General features: G+C 47.0%; 1 protein-coding gene across 1 annotated transcript in view; it reads right to left on the bottom strand.

Annotated features, from left to right (window-relative positions):
• The window catches only part of LOC138358689 (uncharacterized), a 59,437-nt gene that overhangs the window by 15,349 nt on the left and 21,184 nt on the right, over nucleotides 1-22,904 (bottom strand). Inside the window, exon 2 of the mRNA XM_069316844.1 lies at nucleotides 16,996-17,136. Within this exon, the coding sequence (XP_069172945.1) occupies nucleotides 16,996-17,136 (141 nt within the window). The remainder of the gene's footprint in view (nucleotides 1-16,995; nucleotides 17,137-22,904) is intronic.

Below are 22,904 nucleotides of genomic sequence, written 5' to 3' on the forward strand. Positions count from 1 at the left end.
AGCAGTAACAACTAACTTCGTGGGAAGGTTGGCTGGCCACTCCTAGTAACTTGAGAACACAAGTTTATGACACTGAATTGTACTGGTCCTAAAGGTTAGTGGAGGCAGGAGGAAGAGGGGGACGGAGGGGGGGGGGGTTAGAGAGGGAGAATGAGTGGTGATGGGGTGGGAACAGTGAGGACCAGAGATGAGAGGGACTCTGGGCCTCTAGGATATGACCATCGAGGGTCAGACTGTGACAAATGAGAGAGAGGAGGGGAACAAGGGAGAGTATGTTGACCAAGACAAAGGGAGAGAGGAGGAAAAATGGGAGGGGAGAGGGGGAGAGGGGAGAAGCCATGGACTGAGTACAAGATCATAGCACCATATACCACCAACAGTGTAGGCCAGCAGTCAGCACCATCATGCCACACCACCAACAGTGTAGGCCAGCAGCCAGCACCATCATGCCACACCACCAACAGTGTAGGTGAGCAGCCATAACAATCATGCCACACCACCAACAGTGTAGGCCAGCAGCCAGCACCATCATGCCACACCACCAACAGTGTAGGTGAGCAGCCAGCACCATCATGCCTCACACAACCAACAGTGTTGGCCAGCAGCCATAACAATCATGCCACACCACCAACAGTGTAGGTGAGCAGCCAGCACCCTCATGCAACATCACCTACAGTGTAGGCGAGCAGTCAGCACCATCATGCCACACACAATCAACAGTGTAGGTGAGCAGCCAGCACCGTCATGCCACACCATCAACAGTGAAGGCGAGCAGCCAGCACCATCATGCCACACACCATCAACAGTGTAGGTGCAACCCGTCCTCTTAAAAATAACGTCACTTTTCACTTGTATGCGCGCTATGGCCAAATTTGGACGTACTTTGAAATTAAATCTCACAAAAGTGACGTACTGTTCCGTTTTCTGTTTCAGTCGTCCGGGTTACTCGGCAAGCTTTGAAAAGAAAACTTTCCATTAACGTTTTTCATAACGTTTTGAAACTTTATGAGAATTTCCTACCCGCCTATCCTATCAGAGGACCCTTAACTTACTGTTGTTGAAAAAAAAAAATCCTAAATTTATTTTCATTATTTTTCATTTTCAAATTATGTCCATATTCGGCCATACGGGCAAACGGCCAAAAGCAACGTTCTTTTTAAGAGGACAGGTTGAAGGTGAGCAGGCAGTACCATCATGCCACACCACTAGCAATGTATGTGACAGACTTCGGCGCCATCTACGATCCGGGTGCCGAACTATACAAGTTGACCCTCCCAGTAATAATAGCTTCCCATATTTCAGTCTGCCAGGCTGAAAAGTGACGAGGGACCAGAGGCAGGCCAGGGAAGGCAGTGAAGTCGGGACAGTGGACGACAGAGGTCGTCCTGGATGGACTAGCTAAGTGGGCTGGTCGAGCGCTGTGGACTTTACTCCTGGATGGACTAGCTAAGTGGGCTGGTCGAGCGCTGTGGACTTCACTCCTGGAGGTGCTAGCCAGTGGGGCTAGAAGAGCGCTGTGGACTTCGGTTCTGGAAGGTACTAGCCAGTAGGGATGGTCGAGTGTTGCAGGCTTTGTTGCTTGGGCGCACCAGCGAGTACGCAAAGAAGACCTTGGCAGAAGCAGTTTGTGATTGTCAATCGGGAAGCAGGCTAGCGTAAGGGCTAGCAACGCCAATCCTTTTGATCTCTCATAGCGTTGTATATATTATATTTATGGATTCTTATGGTGGTGGGAATTAATAATGGGATATTTTAAGTGTCTTTCTTTTAAAATTACCTTTTAAACATTACACTACATTTCCCCCAAGATTAGGGTCCTCTGAACTTGAATAGGATCGGTTTTTAAAGAACCCGATTACAAAGGATTCGTAACAGTGTAGGTCAGCAGCCAGCACCATCATGCCACACCACCAACAGTGTAGGCGAGCAGCCGGCAACATCGTGCCATACACCACCAACAATAGCTTTCATTTGATCTAATATTTATAAATCTATTACTTAAATGTCTTTATTTAGTGTTAAGGTATTAACTAGAATTAATAGGTATATTGCTGATCAACTAGGCCAACTAACCAGCATACGTATCTAATGTTAAGGACTACCTAAGGGGAAACTATCCAGAGTCACTTTACCTAACTACTCCTAATTCCACTGACGTTGATATAATCCTTTCTCTTTAAACACCCCCTCCCCGTTCAGCTCATTGATGCTGTGAGGTGGGCTTGGTGGACGGCTGCCGGAGTGTGATGCTCCTTGGGACAGTCCTCTGTCCTTTTGTAGCTTTGTGCTCCTGCTGCTGTCCTCTCAAATTTTGGTGAACAACTTTTCCTTTTCCTTCTGTTTCGTTTTTCTCCCCCCTCTTCTCCTATCTGCTGACCTTTTGAGTGTTTTGATTATTCCTTTGGACTTCTTCTATTTTGACGCCCGAGTGCTTGAGGAGGCATACTCTAGCACCCGTAGAACTGTGGTACCCAACGTAGAGAGCGAGGGGAACCTTTTGTCAATCCCCCTTTCGTCACTGAACCCAATCTCGACACACTGACAGTTCTTAAGGTGGCGTTTGTGGGGCGTATACTCGTGACACACCGCCTCCCTGCTCAGCTCGTTGTCGCCGTGTGGGGGCTTCGTGGGCGGCTGCCGGAGTGTGATGCTCCTTGGGACAGTCCTCTGTCCTTTTCTAGCCTTATGCTCCTGCTGCCGTCCTCTTCAATTCTGCTGGGCACCTTTTCCTTTTCCTTCTGTTTCGTTTTTCTCCCCCCTCTTCTCCTATCTGCTTGCCGTTTCCTGCCGACCTTTTGCTCGTTCTGGTTCTTCCCTTGGACTTCTTCTATTTTGACGCCCGGGTGCTTGAGGAGGCATACTCATGCACCCGTAGAACTGCAGTACCCGACGTCGAGAGCGAGGGGAACCTTTTATTGTCAATCCCCACTTCGTCACTGAACCCGATCTCGACGGACTGTCGGTTTCTTAAGGTGGCGTTTGTGGGGCGTATACTCACGACGCACCCCTAGGAGGCCCCGACAAGATCGGCGATTGCTTCTTGTTGGGTGTCCTGCATCTAATTGTGGCTCCATGGTGGGTGTGGGGGCACATTCGTGAATGAATTCTTCTTTTCGTCAAGATGATAACCCCTGTTTCGGCTGCTTCTGGCTTACCTTCTCAGGCTCGTGGGGTGGGCGACCAAGCCCCCGAGTCGGTCCATATTGGAAGACCGGGCTCTGTAGCCTCCGCTGCATTGGGCCCCGACCTTGCTCCTCCTTTGGCCTCTCTGACTCCTTCCCCTGGCTCCCCTCCCTCCTCTGTGGTTGGGTCGAGCCCCAAGCCCCCAGTGGTGACTACCTCGTCCCCTGGCGCGGCTCCTTCTCTAGTTGTAACTACTGCGCCTTTTAACCCCTCTCTCTCTCTGGGGGTTCTCACCGCCGTCCTCGTCACGGCCGCCCTCGCTCGATTCCTTCCAGTTCTGCTACCTATCAAGCCTTGTTTGGTCCCGCTTCGTGGGCCAAATATTTTGATCTCCTCCCTCTTGATTCTGCGCCTCCTGACGATTTCTCCCTCCATCGACATCTCATTGATTCCGTGGATGCCTCCATTACTTTCAACCCCACTCGTCTCGGTACACGTGTCGTTGCTGCTCCTTCTCAGGATGCTGCTTCCCGCTTGGCTGCCTTATCCTGCCTTGGCGAGACCCCCGTTCGGGTCTCGAAGAACGCTCAGTTGAATGCCAGTGTTGGCACTGTTTTGCTCCCGCCCCATGTTGCAACCGGTGTTCGGGACCTGCGCGACTGCCACGACGATATTAGACATATCCTCGCTGCCCAGGGCCATTCTATTCTCCAGGTGGACACGTTTACTCGTCCCCCTCGTGGTAGTCGCCGTCAACCCCTCCGGGTTGTGAAGATTACCTTTGATGGTAGGACCCTTCCACCCTCTGTCATTCTTGCTGGTGCCAGGTGCTCTGTCCAGGAGTACATTCCTTCTCCTCGGCTCTGCAACAAGTGCTGGAGGTTTGGGCATGGTGCCCTCCGCTGCTCCGGGACTGTCTCTCTCTGTCCTTTGTGTGGTGGCGAAGGTCACTCTAAGTCGGAGTGCACTTCTCCCCAGGCTCGTTGCTTCAACTGCGGTGAGGCCCATCCTACCTTCTCCCGTGCGTGTGTCCATTACAAGCTTGAGGCAGCCGTCCTCAACCTGAAGCACCGGGAGCGTTTATCTTTTCCTGAGGCGAGGCGCCAGGTTCGCCGGCTCCCGCCTTATGCTACTATCTCTTATGCTCGCGTGTTGCGCTCTTCCTCTCCTCGTCCTTCCCGCCTTCCTCAGACTCATAACCGTTTCCGGGCCTTGGACCCTGATGCGCCCTCTGCCCCCTCCTCTGTTCCTTTGGGTTCTCTCTCGAAGGATCCTCCTCCTGGTCCTCTGTCTGGGGTTCCCCTTCCTTCTACCCGGTCTGTCGTGTCTTGTGTCTTCTTCCTCGTCCCCCTCTGATCCTCCTTCCCATCCTCTTCCTCCATCTATCGGCTCTCCCCACCGCCTGTCGGTGCGGGCGGATGTCCATCGCTCTCCTAACGGCCGTCGTGTGTGCTCTCGTTCGGCTTCTCCTGTTGAGACACTGGAATCCGTTGCCCGGTACGTAGTTGCTGGGACACCGGTCTCTTTAAGTCAGAAGCGTAAGCCTGGCTCCTCTCCTTCCTCTTCCCCGGCGGGTAAGAAGGCTTCGCTTTCTTCCTCAGCTCTTCCTTCTGGCTCTGTTGCTTCTTCCCCTCCCGTTTCAGTGCTTGCGCCCCCTGTTCCTGCTATGGAGGTTTCTTTGGCCCTTGCTTCCCTTTCGGTTGCTGCTCTTGCTGGGGTACGCTCCCCTCTTTCTACTCCCCCTCCTCCTGCTGCTGTCCTTGACTGCTCCTCTCCGTTGTCTCCTCCTCTTCCTCCTCCTCCTCCTCCTCCGGACCCTGCCCGCCCACCTCTGATCTGTTCTCCCGTTTCCTTCCCTCCGTCTTTGCTCAGTTTACCCATGCCCCCTAACCCTGACTTTGCTGACCCTGATCCCGACCCTGATATTCTTTAACGTGCTCTGTTGCTCTTTCGCCTTTGTTTCTTCCTTGTTCTCTGTTTTTGTCCTTTCTCTTCTCGTCGTTGTCCATTCTTCAATGGAACGTTCGAGGTTATTACGCCAATTTCCTCGAACTCCAACTTCTGATTTCGCGGTTTTCGCCCCTTTGTGTCTGTCTCCAGGGGCCAATGCTTGGTGCTCGTCCTGGTCGTTTTCGTGGCTATTCCTTTCTCTCCCCCCCCCCAGCCATTGCTGGGGCTTCTAATTCTTCTGCTCTCTTGATTCGGGCTGATGTTCCCTTTGTTCCTTTACTTTTTCCTTCGCCTCTCCATTGTTCTGCTGCTCGTATCTTTGTGGGGAAATGGTACACAGTTTGTTCCATTTATCTCCCCCCGAGTGTCCCGCTCTCTCTTCCTGATTTGAAACACCACCTAGACTCCTTGCCGGAGCCTGTGCTCCTGCTGGGTGACTTCAATTGTCGTCATTCTCTTTGGGGTGACGTTCTGACGAATACCCGGGGTCGCCTCCTTGAGCCGTTTCTCCTCTCTTCTTCCCTGTCTCTTCTGAATTCTGGTGAGCCCACTCATTTGGACTCTCGGACTTGCACCCTTTCTTGTCTTGATCTTTCTCTCTGCTCTTCTTCTCTTTACTTAGATTTCACGTGGCAGGTTCTTGATGACCTCCATGGAAGTGATCATTTCCCCATCCTTGTTTCCTTTTTCTCTTTTCGCCCTTCCCTCTCTTTCCCTAGGTGGCAGTTTGCTAAGGCAGACTGGATCCTATTTACCCTCAGTGCTGCTCTCTCTGACCTCTCCCTTCTGCCTCTCTCTCGCGCTCTCCTCCTTTTTCATGACACTGTCTTCAACGCTGCCCTCCGCTCTATTCCTCGCTCTTCCTCTCGGGGTCCACGGAAGTGCGTTCCCTGGTGGAATGCGGACTGTGCTCGGGCTGTCCGCTGTAAGCGTGCAGCCTGGAAGAGGCACCGCCGTCGGCAGACGACCGATTCTTTTCTTTTCTTTCGGAAAGCGAGTGCGGTGGCCTGTAGGACCATCCGTACGGCTAAACGTGAATGTTGGGCATCTTATGTCTCAACAATTACGTCCGAGACCCCTCTGGCCCAGATCTGGAAGCGTATCCACAAGATAGCGGGTAAGTTCGTTCCCGATGTTTCACCGGTCCTTCACCTCCATGATACTCTTGTGGCGGACCCGTTGCAGGTCGCTTCCGAACTGGGTTCCCACTTTTCTTCTGTTAGCTCTGGTCTTCATCTTCCCCAATCTTTCCTTCTTCGTAAACCTGTCCTTGAGTCTCGTCCTTTAGATTTCTGCACTCATCTTCAGCTTCCCTATAATGATCCCTTCTCTCTCTCTGAACTTCGTTCTGCCCTGGCCCTCTGCGGTTCTACGGCGGCGGGCTCCGATGGTATTCATTATGAGATGCTTCGCCATCTCCCTCCGAGCACGTCTCGGTATTTACTGAGTCTGTATAACCGCCCTCTGATTATTTTGCGTATTTGATGGTGCTATATAGCCTTCCCGGTTTGGTGCCTTCTTTTGATAATTACTTACTTACTTACTCGCGACACACCCCTAGGAGGCCCCGGCATGATTGGCGATAGCTTCTTGTTGGGTGTCCTGCCTCTAATTGTGGCTCCATGGTGGGTGTGGGGGCACATTCGTCAATGAATGTTTATGGTTCGTACCTATGTTGTGTTCTGCTCCTCCTTTACCTTCTCAGGCTCGTGGGGTGGGCGACCAAGCCCCCGAGTCGATCTGTGTTGGAAGACCGGGCTCTGTAGCCTCCGCTGCATTGGGCCCCGACCTTGCTCCTCCTTTGGCCTCTCTGACTACTCCCCTCGGCTCCCCTCTCTCCTCTGTGGTTGGGTCGAGCCCCCAGTAGTGACTACCACCTACCCTGGCACGGCTCCGTCTCTAGTTTTAACTACTGCACCTTTTAACTCTCTCTCTCTCTCTCTCTCTCTCTCTCTCTCGGGGTTCTCAACGCCGTCCTCGACACAGCCTCACTCGATTCCTTCCCATTCTGATGCCTATCAAGCCTTGTTTGGTCCCGCTTCGTGAGCCAAATACTTTGATCTCCTCTCTCTTGATTCTGTGCCTCATGACTATTTCTCCCTCCATCAACATCTTGTTGATTCCGTGGATGCGTCTGTTACCTTCAACCCTACTCGTCTCGGTACACGTGTCGTTGCTGCTCCTTCTCAGGATGCAGCTTCCCGCTTGGCTGCCTTATCCTGCCTTGGCGAGACCCCTGTTCAGGTCTCAAAGAACGCTCAGTTGAATGCCAGTGTTGGCACTATTCTCCTCCCGCCCCATGTGGCGACTGGTGTTCGGAATCTGCAGGACTGCCACGATGATATTTGGCATATCCTCGATGCCCAAGGCCATTCTGTCCTCCGGGTTGATACGTTTACTCGGTCCCCCTCGTCGTCGTCGCCGTCAACACCTTCGGGTTGTGAAGATTACCTTTGATTGTAGGACCCTTCCACCCTCTGTCATTCTTGCTGGTGCTAGGTGCTCTGTCCAGGAGTACATTCCTTCTCCTAGGCTCTGTAACAAGTGCTGGAGGTTTGGGCATGATGCCCTCAGCTGCTCTGGGACTGTCTCTGTCTGTCCTTTATGTGGGGGCGAAGGTCACTCTAAGTCGGAGTGCACTTCTCACCAGGTTCGCTGCCTTAACTGCGGTGAGGCCCATCCTACCTTCTCCCGTGCGTGTATCCATTACAAGCTTGAGGCAGACGTCCTCAACTTGAAGCACCAGGGGCGTTTATCTTTTCCTGAGGCGAGGCGCCAGGTTCGCCCGCTCCCGCCTTATGCTAACGTCTCTTATGCTTGCGTGTTGAGCTCTTCCTCTCCTCGTCCTTCCCACCTTCCTCAGACTCGCAATCGGTTCCAGGCCTTGGACCCTGATACACCCACTGCCCCCTCCTCTGTTCCTTCGAGTTCTGTCCCGAAGGGTCCCCCTCCTGGTCCTCTGTCTGGGGTTCTCCTTCTTTCTACCTGGTCTGTCATGTCTCCTGTGTCTTCTTCCTCGTCTCCCGCTGATCCTCCTTCCCATCCTTCTCCTCCATCTATTGACTCTCCCTGTCGGTGTGGGCTGATGTCCATCGCTCTCCCAACGACCATCGTGTGTGTGCTCTTGTTCAGCTTCTCCTGTCGAGACGCTGGAATCCGTTGCCCGGTACGTAGTTGCTGGGACACTGGTCTTTTTAAGTCAGAAGCGTAAGCCTGGCTCCTCTTTCCTTCTCCCCGGCGGGTAAGAAGATTTCGCTCTCTTCCTCGGCCCCTACTACTGACACTATTGCTCCTTCCCCTCCCGTTTCGGTGGTTGTGCCCCGTTCCTGCTATGGAGGTTTCTTTGGCCCCCGCTTCCCTCTCGGTTGCTGCCCTTGTTGAGGTGCACTCCCCTCTTTCTACTCCCCCCTCCTCCTGCTGCTGTCCTTGACTGCTCCTCTCCGTTGTCTCCTCCTCTTCCTCCTCCGGACCCTGCCCGCCCACCTCTGGTCTGTTATCCCGCTTCCTTCCCTCCGTCTTTGCTCAGTTTGCCCATGCCCCCTAACCCTGACTTTGCTGACCCTGATCTTCTTTAACGTGCTGTGTTGCTCTTTCGCCTGTTTCTTCCTTGTTCTCTGTTGTTCTTCCCCTTCTCGTCGTTGTCCATTCTTCAATGGAACGTTCGAGGTTATTACGCCAATTTCCTCGAACTCCAACTTCTGATTTCGTGGTTTTCGGCCGTTTGTGTCTGTCTCCAGGAGCCGATGCTTCCTTTCTCCGCCCCCCCCCCTTTCCCCCAGCTATTGCTGGGGCTCCTAACTCTTCTGCTCTCTTGATTCGCTCTGATGTTCCCTTTGTCCCCTTACTTTTTCCTTCGCCTCTCCATTGTTCTGCTGCTCGTATCTTTGTGGGGATATGATACACAGTTTGTTCCATTTCTCTCTCCCTGAGTGTCCTGCTTTCTCTTCCTGATCTGAAACACTTACTGGACTCCTTGCCAGAGCCTGTGCTCCTGCTGGGTGATTTAAATTGTCGTCATTCCCTTTGGGGTGATGTTCTGACGAACACCCGGGGTTGCCTTCTTGAGCCATTTATTTTCTTCTTCCCTGTCTCTTATGAATTCCGGTGAGCCCACGCATTTGGACTCTCGGACTCGCACCCTTTCTTGTCTTGATCCTTCTCTTTGCTCTTCTTCTCTTTACTTAGATTTCACGTGTCAGGTTCTTGATGACCTCCATGGCAGTGACCATTTCCCCATCCTTGTTTCCTTTTTCTCTTTTCGCCCTTCCCTCTCTTTCCCTAGGTGGCAGTTTGTGGGACCTCTTTACCCACAGCGCTACTCTCTCTGACCTCTCCCTCGCTCTCTCCTCCTTTTTCATGACACTGTCTTCAACGCTGCCCTCCGCTCTATTCCTCGCTCTTCCTCTCAGGGTCCACGGAAGTGCGTTCCCTGGTGGAAGGCAGATTGTGCTCGGGCTGTCCGCTGTAAGCGTGCAGCCTGGAAGAGACACCGCCGTCGGCAGCCGGCCGATTCTTTTCTTTTCTTTCGGAAGGCGAGTGTGATGGCCCATAGGGCCATCCGTGCTGCTAAACATGAATGTTGGGCATCTTATGTCTCCACCATTATGTCCGAAACTTCTCTGCCACAGATCTGGAAGCGTATCCTCAAGATAGTGGGTAGGTTTGTTCCCGATGTTTCACCGGTCCTTCACCTCCGTGGTACTCTTGTGGCGGACCCGTTGCAGGTCACTACCGAACTGGGTTCCCACTTTTCTTCTGTTAGCTTTGGTCTTCATCTTTCCCAATCTTCCCTTCTTCGTAAACCTGTCCTTGAGTCTAAAACTTTAGATTTCTGCACTCGTCTTCGATTCCCCTATAACGATCCCTTATCTCTCTGAACTTCGTTCTGCCCTGGCCCTCTTCAGTTCTACGGCGGCGGGCTCCGATGGTATTCATTATGAGATGCTTCGCCATCTCAACCCGTGCACGTCTCGGTATTTACTGAGTTTGTATAATCGGCTCTGGGAGTCGTAGTCAGAGGCCTGGCTGTTGTAATCCACAAGTTAGTAGGAATTATTAGCTAGAGGATCATTACTACAACACTTAACGAATGATGATTGAAAGTACATGTAAGTAGACAGACTATGGATCACATATCCAAGAAAGGTCAATGGATTAAGACCGAAGCTGTTTAGCCAAATGATTAATTCCTGGAAAGAGGAATTATTCTTCGTCAGGCTTCTAGGAACAAGATTACCTCTCTAGGGATAAGGTTAATCGGATTATACCTTCCTTGAGAGGTGGGGTGAAATGGTTGAGGTAGATGGCTGACTGGAGTCAGTCTGATTGTGGAAGTGGAACGAGCAAGTCCTTTTGGATCCCCGTTTGTGGCAGCAGCGAAGTGTAGCAGACAGCTATGCGAGAGCCTGTTGTGATCTTAGTGACCAAGTTAAGTCTGGAGTATGTGAGTATTGAATGTAAGACTAACCGGGTGTGGAGCGTTGTAGTAATCATTCCGTATTAGGGACTTAGGCGGAAGTTACGAGTGTGGGTGGTGATCGCGGAGGTCAAGTGGTCTATGGGTATTGGAAGTGTATTGACCTAATAGAGTATGTTAATTAATATAGTATTATTTGTCAGAGTCTATTCTTTGTAATTAAATGACAAAACCCGACGGCCTTTAAATACCTTCCGTATGTTCATTCATTGTGTTCCAGTACAAACCTAGTGGTACGCCTCAAGGGTCTGGTGTGTGTAGGAGTACACGGTGGTAGTAACGGTTGCTGAGGCAAGGTGTTATGTGTTGTGTAATCGCTGTGTTCGGAATGAACCGGGGTTCAGCGTCACGACACTGGCTCAATGCTGTTGTTCTCTATGTTCGCAAACCAGGGTCTCTGGGGAAAATCCCCTAAGAACTTTCGCCCTATTGCCCTCACAAGTGGTGTCTGCAAACTCTTTGAACGTATGGTTAACGTTTGTCTGATGTGGTTCCTGAAACACCATCACCTCCTCTCCCCTTCTCAATTTGGTTTCTGCAAGTGCCGCAGCACGACAGATGTCCTGGTGAACTTGGTCTATATTCATACTGCTTTTGCTGCTAAGACCTCCATTGTTGCCGTCCTTTTTGACCTGGAAAAGACTTACGACACCACTTGGCAATATCATATTCTATCCCAGCTTCATTCTTTTGGCTTTCGTGGTCATCTCCCTCTCTTTCTCCGCAGCTTCCTCTTGTTGGAAATTTCCAACACTAATACAATACTATTGTATTATAATAAATCAGTATTATTAGATACTAACTACATTAGTCACTAAAACTTACTAACAGTAATGTTCTCACAAACTAACCATTATATCTACATATGGATGCTGGAATTCTTACGAAACCAAGCGCCAGTATTGCGTCAGCTTATATCTAGTTAAACACATTTATTGCCAGTGTGTTAGAGAATTGAATGTGGTTCTCTAAAATCATCAGTATTCCGTGTGATAATTATTTATGGATAACATAACTCCCAAATAATTCTAAATGGAGAGTTTTTAGTTACAATTGTTATCAAGTAAGTTTTTCTATCACGCGTGAATGCCATGGAGAAAACTAAAATCTTCTCCATTTCTCGTTTACCACCATAAGACGAGAAAGCAATAATATTTAAATCCCTAGAATCACAACCCAGTCTTTATTAAAGTATTTCAACCACAATTGCACGAAATAGTATTATTCGTGATAAATAATTTGTGGTGGACGCGGGTTGAGGAGGGAGAGAGACGCCATTGTGTGTGTGGCAAGCTCGTGTTGCGGAGTGAGCAATGAGAGCATACGTTTTTGGACGGGAAAGTCGTGGCGTCAGAGTCTGAGACATGTGACGTTGGGATTATCAGCAAGAATTACACTGATACTCAGCTTAGAACGAATAATTATTCTTCTACGTGATCTACAGTGCTCGGTCAAATAATAACGCGTCGATATTCAAGCCAAACTCTCAACCACGTGTATAACATTGTGGAAGTTTGAGATTGAGATGCGATACCGGCAGACTTCGGCATATACTGCACTCGCCGATAAGTATATATTTCTTTCTTGATGCATCATTAGAGATTGTATATTTCGTGGGCAGTCTGTCGTTACATCGTAAGACGACTAAAAATCCAATGTTAGTACCGCACTAATCTTTATTTTCTATTTCATTAATATTGAGAATTAAGTAGCCTAGTTCAATGCTACGTAATATACTTTAAATTACAGCTCGTATGTGAAGAGTCAACGAGCCGTTAACTACATTCGTGTTATTCACCTCTAAGAGCTTCTATGTGGAGATCCTGAGATCACAAGGACGAGTCACAAACGATGTCATAGAAATCATCTTAAAGCTAAGACTTTTTGTACACATTTAATTGCTCCAAGTTATTCTATATATCCATGATATTATCACATTGAATGCTTGTCATGTGTGGAGATGGATGTGTTTACTTAGATGATTCTCTAATTTTAACAATCATTAATATTTTCTATTTGTATTTACCTATTGATTATATAATAATTTGGTCACAATATTCTTTATTCAACAATGAACTGGTGCACGAACCACACAAGTTCCGAGATGTATATGAAGTTCTAGCAAAACTCCCCCAATGTAGGTGTTTGAGGCTCTGACTTTAGTTAATTAACCATACAGTCCATTATCTATTTAAGTGATTATTCTTTCTAATATTTATCCATAGACACTGGTTCTTCCTTGTGTTTCTAATGATCACTTTTTGTTAGTTTCCCTCTTTTCTTAAAAGTGGGTGGTCCTTCGTTATTAATTTCATTAATTAAATAATTGAGTCAAGCCCCAGATATCCCACACCTATCTCGTCGTTCCTTTCGGGTGCGCCTTGGTACCGCTCTCTGCCACTTTTCAGCAATACGAAGGTGTGCCCCAGGGTAGTGTACTGAGTACTACTCTCTTTCTGGTTGCCTTCAATGGTCTTCTTTCTTCTCTTCCTTCAGGCGTCTTCTCCGCTCTCTATGTCGATGATCTTGACCTTTGCTAGATGATCTTGACCTTTGATAGAGGTTTACAAGTGGGTGAATGGACATAACAAGGGGGATATTAATAGGGTATTAAAAGTATCAACACAGGACAGAACACGAAATAATGGGTATAAATTGGATAAGTTTAGATTTAGGAAAGACTTGGGTAAATACTGGTTCAGTAACAGGGTTGTTGATTTGTGGAACCAATTGCCGCGTAACGTGGTGGAGGTGGGGTCCCTCGATTGTTTCAAGCGCGGGTTGGACAAGTATATGAGTGGGACTGGGTGGTTATAGAATAGGAGCTGCCTCGAATGGGCCAATAGGCCTTCTGCAGTTACCTTTGTTCTTATGTTCTTATGTTCTTGCTGTCAGGGTGATGATTCGCCTCTCCTTCAACGCCGCTTCAACTTGTGATTGATGCCGTGTCGTCTTGGGCCACTGATCATGGCTTAGTTCTCTACTACTAAGACTTGTGCAATGACTTACTCGAAAACGGGTTGTTCTTTGTCCCTCTTTGTCACTTTATGGTCATCCCATTGAGTACAAAGATTCCGCAAAGCTTTTGCGGTTATTCCTTGACACTCGTTTGTCTTGGTCTCCCCATATCTCTTACCTCTGTGTTGAGTGCTCTAAGGCCCTTACCCTCCTTCGGGTATTGTCTCATACTTCTTGGGGAGCGGATAGGCGCACTCTCCTTGCTTTACATTCCTCTCTAGTCCTCTCTAAGCTCGATTATGGTTGCCCTGCTTACTCATCTGCTTCTCCTTCTACTCTTCGCTATCTTGATGCCTTGCACCATACTGGGTTGCGCCTCAGTTCTGATGCCTTTCATTCGACTCCCATCCTTAGCTTGTATGTTGACACTGGCTTCCTGTCTCTCCAGGACCGCCGTGATCGCTACTGTCTTCGCTATTTTGCGCAGACCTAACAACATCCTTCCTCTTACCTCTGTCGTGCTATAACTTTTACCCCTCCTGCGGTTCCTGTTCCTCTTCACCACCTCCCTCTTTCTGTCCGGTTATCTCGCTTACAGGATTCGCTTTCCGTTTGTATTTCTAATGTTTCTCCTCGTGGTGTTCCTTCTTTGCCCCCGTGGAGTCCTCCTTCCGCAGTTTTGTACTTCCTTGACTCGCATCACTAAAGTTTTTACCCCTCCTACGGTTCTAAAATGCCTTTTCCTTGAGCATTTTTCTTCTCACTCCCGCTCCGTTTCTCTCTTCACCGATGGGTCTAAGTCTGCGGATGGTGTTGGCTACTCTGTTGTTTTTCCTGATCGCACTTGTGTCGCTTACCTCCGGAGACTAGCATCTTTACAGCGGAGCTTTATGCCATTCTCTGTTCTTCGTCTCCTGCTTTCTCGTTGTCAGTCTTCCTTTGTAGTTGTTGTAGACTCTCGTAGTGCACTCATGGCTCTCGGGTCCTTTAATCCGGTTCATCCAGTAGTTGAGATCCAGCATTGGCTGTTTCTTGTTCACAATAAATTTAAGTCGGTTGAGTTTTGTTGGGTTCCCAGCCATATTGATGTCTTTAAATGAGCGTGCGGATGCTGCCACCAAGGAAGCTGTCCGCTCTTGTCCCATCTCTTGTAAAGTATTCGATATTCCGACTTTTACCTGGTTATCCATTCCTCAGTCCTTACCCGTTGGCAGGGTTCTTGGTCGTCTGTTACTGGTAACAAACTACGTACTCTTAAGTGTTGTGTTTCCTCGTGGCCGCCCTCCTACCACCGTAACCGGCGATGGGAAACAGCTCTGGTGAGGTTGCGTATTTGCCATACTCGCTTAACCCATGGTCACTTGATGGCGCGCTGCCTAGCTCCTTATTGTCCTAATTGCATTGTCCCTCTTACGGTCGTGCATGTCCTTCTTGAATGTCCTGACTTCCAGGACGAGCGTGTGTCTTGCTTTCCGACCGCCCCTCGCGGTCACCTGTCCCTCAATAGAATTCTTGGTGACTCGGATACTTTTGATATCGTACTGGCATCCTTGGTAATATATAGCGCCCTCTGATTATTCCGCACATTTGATGGTGCTACATAACCTTCCCGGTTTGGTGCCTTCTTTTGATAATTACTTACTTTCTCTTTAAACAGTAAAGTGCCCTTGCTGAGATACCAACTCTAATTTACAAAAAAACCTCTAGATATTTAGCTTCAGCCATTACATCGCTTTACAACAAATCATTTGAACTTCAAACCTTTCCTGATATTCAAAAATAGCATGACTAACCACAGTCCATAAAAGTGATCTCACTGATGTTAACAATTACAGACCAATATAAATCCTGCCATCCTTGTCTAAAATATTTGAGAAGCTAATCTACAAGCAGCTTTAGTCTTATCTAGCTAAACACAATACACTTAGGTCTTGCCAATATGGATTCAAACCCAAAAAACACACCAACGTTGCAGCAATTAGTATGATTTACTTGATACATGCAGATCTTGACAAAAAGGAGTTTCTTGATGGATTATTTGTTGACCTATGTAAGGCTTTTGACACTGTTAGCTACAATAACCTGCTTCTTAAATTACATCATTATGGAGTCAGAGTTAACTCCCTCCAATACCTTCAGTCGTACCTTAGTCACAGGCTCCAGTATGTTTCTGTGAATGATTTAAATTCTCCCACCCTACCCATCAACATTGTGTTCCACAGGGCAACGTACTTGACCCTCTCCTCTCTCATCTACATTAATGAACTTCCAAATGACTCTCAACATCTCAAGCCAGTTTTATTTGCTGATTACATAACCTTCATTTTCTCCAGTTCTAACCCTCTTATTTCTGAAGGACACGTTGAATACTGAACTAAATAAAGTCTAACTTTAGCTAACTGCTAACAAACTCTTACTTAACATTTGATATTACCAAAGGAAATGTAATTTTATAAGTCCTCTACTCAAATTAATAATCTAAGAATAAACAATATCCTAATAAGTAACAAAGTAATGGTAAATTCCTTGGTGTTCTCATTGATAACAAGCTGAATTTCCAGCACCTCATTCAAAATATAGCTAAAAAAGTTTCTAAAACAGATGGCATTCGTTCCAAGATCAGATATTATGTACCTCGCCCTGCCCTGGTATTACTCTCTCATATCATTATATCAATTATGGTATATCTACCTGGGGTTCTAGTACCCAAACTCATTTGCATTCTTTAATTATTTAACACAAATCAGCTTTTAGAACAATAACAAACTCTAGCCTCCAGACACCACTCGGCACCCTTAAGTCTTTGAATATATATTAAATCACTGCACATCCTCTCAAGTGTACTTTTATATATATAAAACTATAAACTATAATGCTAATTCTGACATTAAGTAAGATCACGTTAGTTAAGATTGTTGAGACATTTAAGGGAAGAGACAGGGAAAGGAAGAAAGGGAAAGGGAAAAAGAATAGGAAGAGCTTACTGTGAAAGGGAAGAATCAACAGCAAAAAAGCCAGGACTAAGGTTCAGGTTGGGTAGGTTGTGTATCAGAGCCCAGTCGACAAGACGGCGTCTGTGTAGAGCAGAGGCAGGAATTTTTTTTAGAAGACCAATCAATAGGATGATTATAATCCCTCACATGACAGAAGAGAGCATTGTTGGTGTCTGCAGACTTAACACTTCTTTTGTGTTCCTTAAGTCTGTCATTAAGTGTATGGCCAGTTTCCCCTTAGTATTGGAGAGGACAAGACGAACAGGAATTAGAGTAGACACCAGCAGCATTAGAAACAGGAGGAGCAGTGTAAACCAGATTACTACGAAAAGTTAGTTTGTCTAAAGGAGAGCATTATGTCAAGAGGATGAAGGGTATTAGTGAGAGTTATGGGTTCAGATATGAAGGGAAGGTAGAGCACAGTGGTACTTGTGTTGGAAACAGGTCTGCAATGAAAGAATTAAATAGAAATAGCCTGTTGATAGTTTTGCTTACCATAGCTGACCGATAATTGATTGGCGCCGCCCAACCTTTGTTGGCGATTCGTATCCCGACCTTCAGCTGACATCCAACAGATACCTTAGTAGGTAACTGCGCCTGCACGCCCATGAAATTGTATCCCATTGATGACCGAATCTGCCGATAACGAACATTAACTAAATATGTTCAGATCATAGTCCCTTCATAAAACATCTTATAATAAAAATCAGAAACACAAATGGTTGTCACTGGGTTACACTGCTCAGTATCAACTATAGGGGAGCATAATAAATAAACCTTAGATTTATGATCCTACCGATGTTGTTTAAAATTCAGCTAACGGGCTATTGTGAGGCCTTAGTGGACTTGTCCCCTGTAGTGGACTTCATCATACAAGTACTATCAGTCTTAAGTCAATACGATGAGGATCTCTCAAGGCAATACTAGCATATCGTAGGTTGCTAATTAGTAGAGAGTGCTTTTCCTAATTTAAAACTGTAAACATCGTTAGGTTGCACTATTTTAGGTTAGGTGGTGTCGAATTTAATTTGGTAGATACTGAAATCAGGTAACGATCTATTATGTGTACAATATTACTAGTACCTTTTCTTTTTTGTTATATGGGATAAGAAAGCTAAGTTTGCAACAATACTTCAAACTATCATACCTTCGTTATAGCAAGCATGTAAATGGGTAAGCCCCACTTGAAATAGACAAATTAACCTTCAGACTTCACAGCAAAACAACGATATACAACCTTATAAATACACTTCACAATATAAACTTGGAATCTGAACTAAATAATACACATGGCATACAATAATTAATCGACATCTTCCTCGCCATAACACTAAGTTCTCTACAACATACACTGTCTTGTCTTCTCCTCACCAAGCAAGTAACTGTCAAAAGATTAAACACCCTTTGACTCAGAAACAGCATACTTATGGATAATATATACCACAAATATGTCCAACACAATAAACAAAACAAAACAAATAAACTATATATCTAACGTCGGAGCCGAGCGGACAGCATGCTGGACTGGTGATCCTGTGGTCCTGGGTTCGATCCCAGGCGCCGGTGAGAAACATTGGGCAGAGTTTCTTTCACCCTATGCCCCTGTTACCTAGCAGTAAAATAGGTACCTAGGTGTTAGTCAGCTGTCACAGGTGCTTCTTGGGGGTGGAGGCCTGGTCGAGGACCGGACCGCGGGGACACTAAAAAGCCGAGAAATCATCTCAAGATAACCTCAAGATAAGGTGAGGTGAAAAAACAAAAATAAGAACAAAAATATGTCAAATACAAAAAATTACATCTGAAAGGTTTGGTTAATGGTCAAAGAATAAGAACAAATTATATCAAAGACAATAAATACAACTTATGAGAGACTTCATGAACTTTAAGTAAAAAAATGTACAAATAGCTTAAACTCACTTCACTAACAAATATTCCTTGAACTGAACAAATGCCTATATATAATAAATACCTTGAAAATGCATGAAACACCTATCTTTAACAAAACATCATGAAATGCACGAAATACCCCATCTTTAACAAATAACTATTGATAATGCTTAAATACCCTATCCTTAATAAAGACCCCTTGAAATGACCAAACACCCATCTTTAACAAAATCCTTTGAAACACTTACACATATCTTTAATAAACACACATTTGAAATGCTTAAATACCCATTCTTTAACAAATATCATATAAAATGACAAAACATCCCATCTTTAATACAAGCCTCTTGAGAACGAACCAATCCCTATATATAACAAAAAATCCTATGAAATTAAACAAATGTATTTGAAACACAGATTGATAAACTTGAATGTCCTGAAGAAAAACATACATACATATGATAAGATGTTTAATGTATTAAGAATATATGTAAAGACTAGATGTGGTAAAAATACATTCCTATATATTATATGGAAAGTATGAGGAAATATAAATAAGTAAAGGTTAGGTGGGGTGTGTTAGGTTTGAGTCAGGATTGGTTGGGGAAGGTTAAGGTATTTTACTCTGTAAGAGAGGAATGCTTAAACAACACTTTACCAAGAATAAAAGTAATAAGAATCAGCTAAGATAAATTAGTTGGATATGCGTTTTATATAACGTTCTGAAACTAGTAATGTGTAAGAGTTTCTCAAAGTGACTAAGTCTTTGAGAGAGTTGTGCTAGACTGTCTAAGAGTGCATATGATTTGTGTTAGTACATAAATGTATTTACTTGTTTTGACTAAGTTTATGAATTTAGTGCAAGTTTGAGAACGAGAGTATGTTAATGAACAAACAGTAAGTGTGCATGTGCCAGTCTGTGTTTGTTTGTGTAAGTGAATGAACTGAGTATTCGGTTAAGTTTTGCATATTGGTGCAAGTTTGTATAAGTTTGTGAGTGTAATTGAAATGTAAATGAGTGTTGTTTGGGTAAATAAATGAAGAGTTGATGTTTCAGAGAGAATAAGATGATGCTTTAAATAAGTTATGTTAGGTGAGTTATGTAAGTCAGTTATTTTGGCAAGTTGTCTAAGTTAGGATATGTCAGGACAGATAAGGTATATTAGGTTAAGTAAGTTACATCAGGTAAGTTTGGCTAGGTAAGGGGGGGATAAGTAAATTATGTTGTGCAAGTTATGTTAGGTCATGACAAGGTAAGGTACATTAGGTAGGCTAGGTTATGTAAGTTATATTAGGTAGGAGAGGTTAGGTAAGTTATGATAATAAGTTAGGTCAGGTCAGGATGGGTGTTACATGAGGTAAATTAGGTTAGTTAAGTGGCATTAGGATAGGCTAATACAAATAAATCAAGATAGGTAAGTTACATTATTAAGTTATGTAAGTTAGACCAAGTTAGGATGGGTAAGTTATGTCAGGTACGATAGGTTGTGTAAGTTCTATCATGTAGGTGAGGATATGCAAGTTGGAATATGTAAATTACATTAGGATAGGTTAGCTGAGGTAACTCAGGATAGGTAGGATAATGAATTGTTGATCAGAGATTAGTTCAAGTTAAAGCGGATAAGCGAATACAGTTTTTAACAGAATAATTAATAAACGGTTTTTGTTAAGTAAAAGGTAAATTAGTTACTTAGTCATGTTTTGTGAGAGTTATTATTATCACAGATAATAATAACTGGGTGTTCTAGCGAGTGAGCTAGTGGGGCGCTTGAAGACGTCACCAGCTGGTGTGAGGGCTACTGGTGTGCTGAAGACCTCTTTAGAGTGTACATAGTGTCCGTCAGCTTTGAAGATAGCTCGCGTGAGGGCTAGTGATGCGCGGGACGGCCTCTTTAGAAGATTGTATATGATGGTATTTGTAGATAATAGGAATGATTAATTTTAAGTATAATTTCATTTATTCCCCTAAACATTACACTACATATCCACAAGGTTAGGGACCACTGACCTTGAGAAGGATCATAAAGTTTAAAAGAACCCGGTTATGAAGGGTTCGTAACATGATGATTAAAGGGAGGATATGGAGGCGAGGGAGGGGGAAGAGCTGGTGAGGTGAGGGAGGGGAGAGAGCTGGGGAGGTGAGGGAGGGGGGGGGGAAGAGCTGGGGAGGTGAGGGAGGGGGAAGAGCTGGGGAGGCGAGGGAGGGAGGGGGGGAAGAGGTGGGGAGGTGAGGGAGGGGGAAGAGCTGGGGAGGCGAGGGAGGGAGGGGGAAGAGGTGGGGAGGTGAGGGAGGGGGAAGAGCTGGGGAGGCGAGGGAGGGAGGGAGGGGGAAGAGGTGGGGAGGTGAGGCAGGGGAGAGAGAGCTGGGGAGGAGAGAGAGAGCTGGGGAGGTGAGGGAGCAGAGAGAGAGCTGGGGAGGTGAGGGAGGAGAGAGAGAGCTGGGGAGGTGAGGGAGGAGAGAGAGAGCTGGGGAGGTGAGGGAGGAGAGAGAGAGCTGGGGAGGTGAGGGAGGAGAGAGAGAGCTGGGGAGGTGAGGGTGGAGGAAGAGAGCTGGGGAAGTGAGGGAGGAGGAAGAGCTGGGGAGGTGAAGGAGGAGAGAGAGCTGGGGAGGTGAGGGAGGAGGAAGAGCTAGGGAGGTGAAGGAGGGAGGGAGGGAGGGGAAAGAGCTGGGGAGGGGAGGGGAGGGAGGGGGAAGAGCTGGGGAGGTGAGGGAGGGAGGGAGGGGGAAGAGCTGGGGAGGTGAGGGAGGGAGGGGGAAGAGCTGGGGAGGTGAGGGAGGGAGGGAGGGGGAAGAGCTGGGGAGGTGAGGGAGGGAGGGAGGGGGAAGAGCTGGGGAGGTGAGGGAGGGAGGGAGGGGGAAGAGCTGGAGAGGTGAGGGAGGGAGGGAGGGGGGAAGAGCTGGGGAGGTGAGGGAGGGAGGGAGGGGGAAGAGCTGGGGAGGTGAGGGAGGGAGGGAGGGGGAAGAGCTGGGGAGGTGAGGGAGGGAGGGAGGGGGAAGAGCTGGGGAGGTGAGGGAGGGAGGGAGGGGGAAGAGCTGGGGAGGTGAGGGAGGGAGGGAGGGGGAAGAGCTGGGGAGGTGAGGGAGGGAGGGAGGGAGGGGGAAGAGCTGGGGAGGGAGGGAGGGAGGGAGGGGAAGAGCTGGGGAGGGGAGGGAGGGAGGGGGAAGAGCTGGGGAGGGGAGGGAGGAAGGGAGGGGGAAGAGCTGGGGAGGTGAGGGAGGGAGGGAGGGAGGGGGAAGAGCTGGGGAGGTGAGGGAGGGAGGGAGGGAGGGGGAAGAGCTGGGGAGGTGAGGGAGGGGGAAGAGCTGGGGAGGTGAGGGAGGGAGGGAGGGAGGGAGGGGGAAGAGCTGGGGAGGTGAGGGAGGGAGGGGGAAGAGCTGGGGAGGGAGGGGATGGAAGAGCTGGGGAGGTGAGGGAGGGAGGGAGGGAGGGAGGGGGAAGAGCTGGGGAGGTGAGGGAGGGAGGGGAAAGAGCTGGGGAGGTGAGGGAGGGAGGGGAAAGAGCTGGGGAGGTGAGGGAACAGATAAGGAAGAGGATGGGCACAGTGGGGGGGGGAGGCAGGGTGTGTATGCCCGTGTGATAATTACCTGGCGGGTGTTTATTTACACAGTTAAGTAAAGAAGTGTGTTGAAGGAGAGGTAATGTTTACTTTGATAACAGTAATAGGTGGGAGCCGGTCTGATGTTCTGAAATAACTAAGTTTGATGAACATTGAACCAAGGCGGAGGACAGGAGTTGGAGCTCGGTAAATGCTTTGATCTATTTTGCTAAGTACCAAATGCAGCGGCGTTAAATTTCCGGGAATTTGGATAGCTATTAACGAAGATAGACGTGAGAACTAAGGTGGATGACAGGAGCTGGAACTCGATAACTCCATTATCTTATATTACTAGATCTGATATATTTTAAATCTGAGGGGATTTGGTTAGACACTAACGAAGTTACAGGAGCAAACTAAGGTGAGGGACAGGAAATCGGTAGTTGCTTCGATATTTTACAGCATCTGAAATACAGCAGATTTGAATTTTAGATGATTTGGGTAGATACTAACGAAGTTGAACGAATGAACTAAGGTGGAGGACAAGCGCTGGAGCTCGGTAATTACCTTGATCTTATTTACCACGTCGGAAAATACAGTCGTCTTAAATTTCAGCGAATAGCCAATCAACGAGAGTCAACTAAGGACGAGGAGGAGGACGGGAGCTAGAACTCGGTAACTCGGTTTTATTTTCTTACTTCATCATAAATGTGACTGTTTTATATTGGGGTAAACTTGAGCTACTACTAGCGAGACTACACTTATTAACGAATAGAGCCAGGTACACGAACACACGTCTGATGAACATTTTCAATACAGAAACACAAGTCCGTAGAGTTTAATTTTCCTAATAAGAACTCTTTAGGACTATAGCGACGATTTTTGCTCTGGACTTCACCCCATATGAATTCCTTACGACCGCAGATGAAACTGGGAAATCCTTAACAAACTCAGATGAACATATTTTCAGAATCAGGATT

The sequence above is a fragment of the Procambarus clarkii genome, chromosome 85, assembly GCF_040958095.1.
Source record: "Procambarus clarkii isolate CNS0578487 chromosome 85, FALCON_Pclarkii_2.0, whole genome shotgun sequence".
Classification (NCBI taxonomy): Eukaryota; Metazoa; Arthropoda; class Malacostraca; order Decapoda; family Cambaridae; genus Procambarus; species Procambarus clarkii.